Source organism: Vicugna pacos, chromosome 7 (assembly GCF_048564905.1).
Source record: "Vicugna pacos chromosome 7, VicPac4, whole genome shotgun sequence".
Taxonomy (NCBI): domain Eukaryota; kingdom Metazoa; phylum Chordata; class Mammalia; order Artiodactyla; family Camelidae; genus Vicugna; species Vicugna pacos.
In genome coordinates this window covers 24,461,115-24,470,757 of record NC_132993.1, presented here as the reverse complement: position 1 = coordinate 24,470,757, position 9,643 = coordinate 24,461,115, and the positions used below count along the sequence as shown (strand labels likewise).

The 9,643-nt window shown below is 40.5% G+C and overlaps 1 protein-coding gene across 1 annotated transcript; it reads left to right on the top strand.

Moving 5' to 3' along the window:
* Positions 1–570: 570 nt before the first annotated feature.
* Positions 571–9,419, top strand: HYAL4 (hyaluronidase 4). The gene is made up of 3 exons (XM_006202246.3): positions 571–1,524; positions 7,343–7,432; positions 9,021–9,419. The coding sequence occupies exons 1-3, from the start codon at positions 571–573 to the stop codon at positions 9,417–9,419; spliced, it is 1,443 nt and encodes a 480-aa protein (XP_006202308.2).
* The last annotated feature ends 224 nt before the right edge of the window (positions 9,420–9,643 follow it).

Here is a 9,643-nt window from a genome sequence, read left to right as displayed (position 1 = left end):
ATGTTTATTTGATCATGAGTTTTTTTGAGGGTGAGGACCATATACTAATCATTTTGTGTCCTGGGCATTTTATATGTGATGCTCCATGAATGCTAGTTGAATTGCATTGGTTGCCCTAGAATAGAAGTTAGGTCACTACACTTGCTTGTTTTTTTAAGAGCTTTCTACTCTCTCTCTCTCTCTCTTTCTTTTTTTCTTTTTTTCTTTTTGGTAAGAAGGAACTCTTTTTTTTTCCCCAGTTTTTTTTTGGGGGGGGTAGGTAATTAGGTTCATTTACTTATTTACTTTTAGAGGAGATACTGGGGATTGAACCCAGGATCTGGTGCATGCTAAGTGTGCGCTCTACCACTTGAGCTATACCCTCCCCCTACACTTGCTTTTATATCTCATTTTATTTGTGGGCTTCTTTAAGACCTTTAAATAAAATGAATTTGAAGATATAAATATACAACAACAATAATAATATCCATCCCTTTGAGTCTTTTTCCTCAAAATTATCACTAACAGAAAATTAAATCTCCCCACAGGTCTTCCAGAGTGCATGAAAGCAGAAAAGATTTTTATCTTATCATGAAACTGTTACCTGAAGGACAACTACGGTTTTGTGTTGTTCAGCGAGTACGTCTCATATCATGTCTGCTCATACTTTTCCTTCTGAAGTCTATCTCTTCCCTGAAACCTGCCCGACTTCCAATTTATCAAAGGAAACCTTTCATAGCTGCCTGGAATGCTCCAACAGATCAGTGCTTGATAAAATATAACATAAGACTAAATTTGAAAATGTTTCAGGTGATTGGAAGTCCACTGGCCAGGGCCAGGGGGCAAAATGTCACTATATTTTATGTCAACAGATTGGGATACTACCCCTGGTATACATCACAGGGAGTTCCCATTAACGGGGGTCTCCCCCAGAACATAAGTTTGCAGGTACATCTGGAAAAAGCTGACCACGACATTAACTATTACATTCCTTCTGAAGATTTCAGTGGACTTGCTGTTATAGACTGGGAATATTGGCGACCCCAGTGGGCCAGGAACTGGAACACAAAAGATATCTACAGACAGAAGTCAAAAAACCTTATTTCTAAGACGCAAAGGAATGTATCAGCTGCTGACATTGAATATTTAGCCAAAGCAACCTTTGAAAAAAGTGCGAAAGCTTTCATGAAGGAAACCATCGAATTGGGAATTAAGAGCAGACCCAAGGGCCTTTGGGGTTACTATTTATATCCCGATTGCTACAATTACAATGTTTATGCCCCAAACTATACCGGGTCATGCCCGAAAGAAGAAGTGCTGAGGAACAACGAGCTCTCTTGGCTCTGGAATAGCAGTGCTGCTTTATATCCTTCTGTCATTGTCAGGAAATCTCCTAGAGGCAGTGAGAACATTCTGCATTTCTCGCAATTTCGGGTGCATGAATCCATGCGGATCTCCACCATGACATCCCGTGATTATGCTCTGCCGGTATTCGTCTACACTAGGTTAGGCTACAGAGACGAACCTTTATTCTTTCTTTCTAAGGTAAGATGCCCCTTGCCAGAAATAGGAGGATTTCCTCTTGTCTCTAAATGAGACACTTGTCTGTCAGTTATAGTCTCTGGAAAATTCCCAATTAGTTGTCCTTTAGATAGGAGCATAATTCTTCCTTTGAGCAGTCATCCACTTAGACTCTTCATTTATGCAAACTGAATCGTGATGATTTTAGGCATTACTGTTCTTCCAAGGAATGAGGTAAGGAGGGAAGGGCTTGAGATAAAATGGCAGCGACTGCTCCCTCGAGTGCCCCAAGTCTGATTGTGCTTCCTTACGACTGGCCTTTTGCAAAGGTTATTGAGATGATTGGGGGTGAACTGTTCGGAAAATCAGAGAGGAGGTTTTCAAATGGAGTAGTTTGCTCATCATACATGTGGAAGCAGAATTATAGGCATTTCTGCTTCTGGCCTCACGGTCAAAAATCTCAAGAGTGAAAAAAAAAAGTATTTTCTTTTTAATGCATGATAGATTTGACAAAACGTATAAAGGAGGCACGACAACACGAATATAGTTAACACTACTGAATTGTATACTTTGAAATAGCTAAGATAGTGTATTTTATGTGTTTTTTACTACAATTAAAATTTAAAAAAATTTTAAGGTATAAGGGAGTTATAAATCTGCTAAAAGTAGGTGACTACAGATTTAGAACTCTGGTTTATTCTTGACTCTATGACCGCAACTAATGGAAAGTTGGTAAGAGCAGTGTTAAGTTTCTAAATTCAATTATAAATTCATCATGAGTAGACGGTTTTGTAACCTGAGGTTAAAACTCACAAATAGAAGTTTTATTCTGTTGATTTTACTTCAGTCACATATGCAAAGAGCGCACAAACCATGAGGGTAATTTTTAAAATAGATGAACTTTCAGCTGAATTTTCTCTCCTTCCTTCTTCCTTTGCTACTCTAGTCACTTAAATGGAAACTTCTAGAGGTAAAAATGTAAAAGAAGATGCTACTCTAATTTTTGAACCTGGATAATTATGTGTAAACTTTCTATGATAAGACTTGAGACTGGTTTCACATTTGCGATGCAGTGGTATTTTAAGATATTGCTGCAAACTAGGGGTTGATCACCTTTCTCTTTTCTCTGCCATTGTAAGTTTCAATTCACCAGCATGTATTAAAATATAAAGATGTTCTGAGTGTGAGGTATCCAAAGGAGAAGGCTCAGGAAACACCCCGGTGAGGGCTCTGCCATAACCAGTACGTGTCTGTGGAGCAGAAAGCAGAGCTTACTCCTCAGAGGGAGAAATGGCACAAATAAATCAGGACTTGGTAAACGCTCTGCCGTCAAACACCACTGACAGGATGAGTAAAGAAAAAAAATTCTCTATTGTGAACTGATATTTATACAATCCAGAAAAATCAGCAACAAATGACAGAATGACAGGAAACCAATACTAACTGGAAAGTTTAAAAAAGTTACCTAAATCTTTACAAAATGGTCTTTATTCTAGACTTGAAAGTTAAACACCATCTTCTATGAAACTTATTCTGTATTTGGCTCAATCAAGTTCCTTTGTTCAGTGATAACAAATTTACTTTTGGAAGAAACAATAAACTTTAAGGGACAAAGTGTTCATTTCAAAAGATTAAACTACTGGTACATTCTGCACATTCTGCACATTCTGCAAACTAAGGGTAAGTGCCTTCTTGAAAAGCTACAGCCTCAGAAATGCTTCTGTTACGATGAAGGAAAGAAGGAACAGTTAGGGTCTCACCCAGAAACAGTTTTGTCAGCCCCATGGTTTCATGCTGCAAACTTTCTGAACTTAAGGGATTTCCACATGTTTTGCACCACTAGTTTGCCACCATTTTTAATTCTATCCACCATAAAAATCTGTCCACAAATTTTTAAAAACCTGGTATTTACCTATACCAAACTGTCAATACTAGTAATGCCTTCCACTTCTGCCTTCCCAGAGATATCCACATTTTAGAATGTGTGTGTGTACACACATATAATTAGGATTAGAAAAACAATTTACCACTAAGTAGCAAACCTCTTCACCTCTCCGGACCTCAGTGCTGCATTGTCTTAATCTACAAAACAGCACAATGTTACGTGCCCTACCGACGTGGAAATACTGAGAAGATAGAAATAAAAATGTGAAGCACTACAGAAGTACCCGTGGTAGAGCTCTTGCCTTTAAACAAGAATCAGAGCCTTAAACTTGCAAGGGGAATACCTAAGAATGAAATTGCAGTCAGTAGCCATGGCGGGGGGGAATTCAATGGGACCTGTAAAGCCTCATTTCACACAAAAGATTGCTCACACCACTGACATATAAATGCAGGGTAGATATCACTTGATGCTACGCTTTAAAAAATAATGAAAAGTAGAAAACAAACTTACAGTTACCACGAGGGAAAGGGGGTGGGGAGGGATAAATTGGGAGTTCGAGAGTTGCAGAAACTAACTACTATACTTAAAATAGATAAACAAGTTTCCACTGTATGGCACAGGGAACTGTATTCACTATCTTGTAATAACCTATAGTGAAAAAGAATATGAAAACAAATATATGTATGTATATGTATGACTGAAACATTATGCTTTACACCAGAAATTGACACAACATTGTAAACTGACTATACTTCAGTAAAAAAAAAAAAAGAAAGAACAAAATAATGACAGGGATTTTCTTGAATGTACATTTAGAGGTGTTTTCCCCAGTAATTAGTTAATATTCCCTCTGGCAACACACAAAGGGAGCTCACCAGTGATGCTCCAGTTCCCCACTGTGGGCTCCTGCACTGTAGTGAAGTAGCGAGGACTGAAACCCAGCTGTACAGAATGAGTCCTCTGGGTGCCCCTCCTTTCTACTTCCAAAACCTTGATGTGAGTTGAGAGCCATAGGCAGGGCAAAGCAGCCTTACACTGTGCTGGGACCTGGAGGATTTGCTTCTATGACAGTGTGTGGTGTTCCTTTATTTCTCCTTTCATGTAACGTCACTCATGTGGCTCATGCTCTCAGGTGGTCCCAGTTTACCCCTAGAGGCATCTTACCTGTGACCACCCCCCTCACTGAGTAGTGCCCTTGCTTTTTTGGCCCCCCAAACAGAAATGTTCTGTGATTCATTCAACACTCAGCTCTCAGCAAGGTGACAGTGAGTTAATTTGGTAGAGGAATTTGCCTTAATATCTGCTAAGGACTCCTTACCTCTAGTCAACACATATAGAAGACTTGCCATTTTGAATCAGTCCCAAGAAACCCTCTGATAATGACACTAAAGTACACACTGGAAAGAAATTAACACTCCCTCCTGATACCAGCCCCAGAAGGTGTGGCTTCCACCACAGACATTTGGGGTTGCCTTACTGCATATGGGTCAATAACCTATAAATACAAAGTGTAAATGCTTTGTCTCTCTCATTCCTCTGATGACAAATCCCTAACCCAAAGAAATTCGTGGGCAATTTCTTGTTTCCAGCTCAGCATGTAAGAAGCTTGGAAGTTGCCACTCAGTCCTAACAAGCAAAAAACTAAACCAACCAAAAAAGTCAACTCTTCTTAGATTAATAAGAGAAATGTGGACACAGGGCAGATTGCTGCCCTCAAAACTGGAGAGACAGACAGGTGAATACTGAGAACCACAGCTTCCCAGATCAGAAACCATGAGCAGAAACCTCTGCGGGAACCACTGCCAGAGTAGGGAAACCTGAACTGTAATTGGGAAACTGCTGGCAGCTCAGCGTGGACAAGCCTGAGAGAAGAAAACTGCACAGGGACTCAGTCATGGGGCAGGGGGGAAATGCTTCTGTGAGTTTTACCTCCCCCAGGAGCTCAGCAGGTCCTCACAGTGAACACTGGAGAACACCTTCTCGTGCACCTAGCAGGAGGAGGAGAACAGGAACCATCTCGAGCCCTCGAAAGCATTCTGTTCTGTGGGCAAGGTCTGCCCTCAGAAGAAACAATTTAACAAGAGTCAGACCCACTGAGGTTTTATCAGAGCCTAACTGACCTGGGGGAAAGGAAATACTCCGCTCCAGCTCGCTCTAGTTTTCCACTTGGAACAAAGGAAATACCCAACTCTAGCCCCATCTAGTGAGACTCTCCCACCTAAGCAGGCTGGGACAGGAGGGGGACAGCTGAGAAGCACTTGTGAAGTTCACAGTCCAGAGGCACAGACTCACTCAAAGACTGAGACCTACTCCCAAAACTGGAACTCGTCCATCCCCTGCCGACCTGACTAGCATGGTACTAAAGGCCTGTTTATAGCAGTTCCTTTTACCCAGCCAGATAGCTATCTGCCTGTCAGGAAAAAATTAAATCACGTCTAGCTATCAAGAAAAAAATTACAAAACGCATCTTGCAGAGACAGAGCAAGCATAGGAAGTAGACTCAGAGATAGCAGGGGTGTTGGAATGATCAGATCGGGAATTTAAAACAACTAAGATTAATAGGCTAAGGGCTCTAATGGACAAAGTAGGATGGACGTAAGAATAAATGGATAATGTCAGCAGAGAGATGGAAATTCTGAGAAAGATCTGAGAAGAAATGCTAGAGATCAAAAGCCCTGTAGCAGAAATGGAGGATGTCTATGATGGGAGTTCCGCTTACACTAGCTTACACTGTCTTATTTGAGCCTCACAATAACTCTTCCCCTCCTGCCACGTCAGCAGAAACTATGGTTGTGAGAAATGGAAATAGATGTGAGCCTGAAAGGAAATTAGTTTAAACCAAAAACCTCTTCCTTTTTTTGAAAATTATCAGAAAATTGCCCAGAAAAAAGAAACTTTAAAAACTGATATTGTAAAACCTTTCATTTGGGTGGACTATGAAGTGTCAGGTAAGGAGATTTCTCTTTCAAGTACTGATATTCATATAAAATGTCCAAGGCAAAATACAGTTTAAAGTTCTGCTTTTAATTGCCACCAAATCACCCAATTACATTTTCCAGCGTATAAGTGCCGGAAATTCAGCTTTGGAGTAAAAGGTGAATGCTTAGTAGTCTAAAGAGTGGGAGGATATATTATAATTTAACAAACTTATTTAGAAAACCAACTGCAGAAACTTAATTTAGGAAACCAGCTGTACGCATTCAACTTTTAATTTCCCTCTAAAATGACCTAGATTCACGTTAACCTTTAAACACTAAAACAATAATCCTTTAGGATTACAAAACCATCATTCTCCCTGCTGAAATTTTGTTTTCATCTATCTTAACCATATTGAGAAAAATCCTGGTGACCTTATCGTGACTGGATGAATCACAAATAAAGCCCATTAAGTCAGGTACTTTGAAATTAAATACAAATAATTTCAGGGACCAAATATAAGGGCTGGAGCAAATCAGATCCTTCAGGCCCTTAACACTGTGTTCCTTTGCCTAATATTGGAATCCAAATCACAAAATCCCTTCAATCACTGCAGAGGTGAAGTTCTCAGGAGAGGGTTGTAAGCTGGAAAGGGAACTCAGCTAAGACTGAATGCAAGGCATTCCTCATATTTGGAGAAGGAAAACTTTCGGATTCTCTTTCAGGTCCTATACTTATGGCTGGTTTATGTGTCTGTGCCCCCTGTCAACTTCGACTGAACACCTTTTGGTGGCTATTTACAGGCTAACTGTCTTCAAAATAATATCCTGTTTGGGAAAACATGAGTTTAAAAAATACATATTTAATATGTCTTTCCATATGATTATAGAGTGTAATTTCTGAGCCTTGGTTCATTTAACATTTGCATTACTCTCAGAAACTGGAAAATAATTTCATCCTATTACATTGAATTTAGCTTCCAACCCTAATCCCTGGCAGGTTGCTTTATATGAATAATGACCTCTACCCTCTCCAATCTAGCAAGACCTCATCAGTACTGTTGGAGAAAGTGCTGCCTTGGGAGCTGCGGGCTTTGTTGTTTGGGGAGACATGAACTTAACTTCATCCGAGGTAAGACAGGACCTTGGCGGCATAGTTCATATTATGTACAGTGTCTGTTCTCCTATAGAACTCACTCTATTCCAATCTAAACTTGCGTTAGAATTAAAGCTCAAATTAGCGCCTGATATGTAGAAGGAGCACGATGAAGATTAACTTTTGTTAAGACAGTAATCATAATACTGACATTTGTTGAATATTTACTATATGCTTGGATTGTGTCAAGTGCGTTTTTGTTTTGGATTTGCTCGTTTATTGATTGTAATAACCCCCATGAGGTAGGGACTAGCATCCTTTTTATAGATGAGGAAGCAAGAGAGGAAATCTAACTAGGGTAACAGGCTAGCTAGCAGTGGAGCAGGCACTGACCACAGGCAGTCCGACTCTGGAATTCTTTCACTTAACCATTGCACAAAATGTGTGAGATCGTATTTTGAGAAGTAGAAACAGATGGTAATTTTTAATATCTGCATTGAACTGATTTTTCTTCTATGGAGAAATTAGCTGAAAATTAATAACATTTAAAATAAGATTTATGTCTCTTCAAATTTCTCCCAGCTCAAATATTATCTACTCCAGTTTTCCCCAGTCTACATTCATCACACTCTCTTCTATATTTTCAGCTGTTGTTTGTTTTTCTCTCTACAGTGTCATGCATTTTGCCTTGAATTGTAATACTTGTATTTTTGTTAAATTGAATTTTTTGCAAGTTCATGGTGATCTGATATTCTTAGAATTTCACAGGCGCGAATTGTTGCTACTGAGATATCATTCATGAAACTATTTGTGACAACATAAGGTTAGAAGTCTCCTTCGTGCACATGTAAGAATTAGGTAGAAACTGAGAGGATCAATTCCCGATTCTCCCAGTGTGATATTTCCTCTCCAGCCCAGGTGGCTCAAGAGAAGAGTGTCATCAGGAAAGGAAGCTAAGTGCACAAACCAGGTGGCTTCTGTTTAGAACACGCAATAGGAACCACACACACATGCACAAGCACACACACGAATGACCTGGGCAGCCTCCCAAGCTTTGCTGTGTTTGAATTGTATACAGGAGGTTAGACCCCAGGGCAGCTGATAGCTGAGCATAATCAACAGGAAAATCCAGAAGGCTACAGGTTGACGGTCAACAATAATTTGGTAGAACGTGATGATTCAGGTTCTAACACAACCCTGAGAGGTACACATACCTGAAAGGTGGCCAGAGGACAGTAGCTCTGGCACAATTTCTAATTTGGGTTTGTTCCTCTTTTCTTTACACCCATTCATTTGGGAGCTAGAAGGAAATTAAACAAGGATGCATATTGGAAGAAGGCAAGGTCGCATATGTTGACTCCGGGGCCCATGGGCAAATTCAGTTACTAGGCCTACGAGAACATGCTCTCCATCTCCTGCCTCTTCCACCTCTTAACCCTTTCTGGTCTGGGTCTGGGTGTTAATAGCACCTGAGCCTAAGAGTTCATGGGCTGGAACCAAGCCATTCAGTTTCAATCAAGTCCAAGAGCTGCTTTGTGGGTCTAGATGCCCTAACCCTATCAGTATCAGAAAACAAACCAAAAAACCCCAAAACACTAAAATCTCCTTGTTTCTACATTTCTAGGTCAACTGTACAAAGGTGAAGCGGTTTGTGAGCTCCGACTTTGGGAGGTACATAGTCAACGTGAGCAGAGCCGCTGAGGTGTGCAGCCATCACCTCTGCAGGAATAACGGGAGATGCGTAAGGAAGGTGTGGAAAGCTCCTCATTACCTTCACTTGAACCCTGCAAGCTACCACATAGAGGCCTCCGAGGATGGAGAGCTCACTGTGAAAGGACAAGCATCTGATACAGACCTGGCGCTGCTCGCGGAGAGATTCTCCTGTCATTGTTATCAGGGATACGAAGGGGCCGACTGCAGAGGAATGAAGATGGCTGATGGCAGCTCTGGGGTTTCCTCTTTTTCTGCCTCACTAATAACACTGTGTCTGCTGGTTTCAGCTGGTTCTCAGCACATTCAGTAGTGAGATAATTGAGTTTAAAGGGAATTGTGTGGCCTCTAGAGGCATCACTTAGGGAAGAGATGAAACTGATGACAATTTTTTTTCTCATATGAAGTCCATTCGGAGGTGTCATAATTAGCATTAGGTATGTCGCTTAACATAAACAGGAACTATTGCTTTATTTGGCTGCGACTGGGCTAAGAAACCAGATCCAGGAGTAAAACTCAATGCACTCTTCTTCCTTA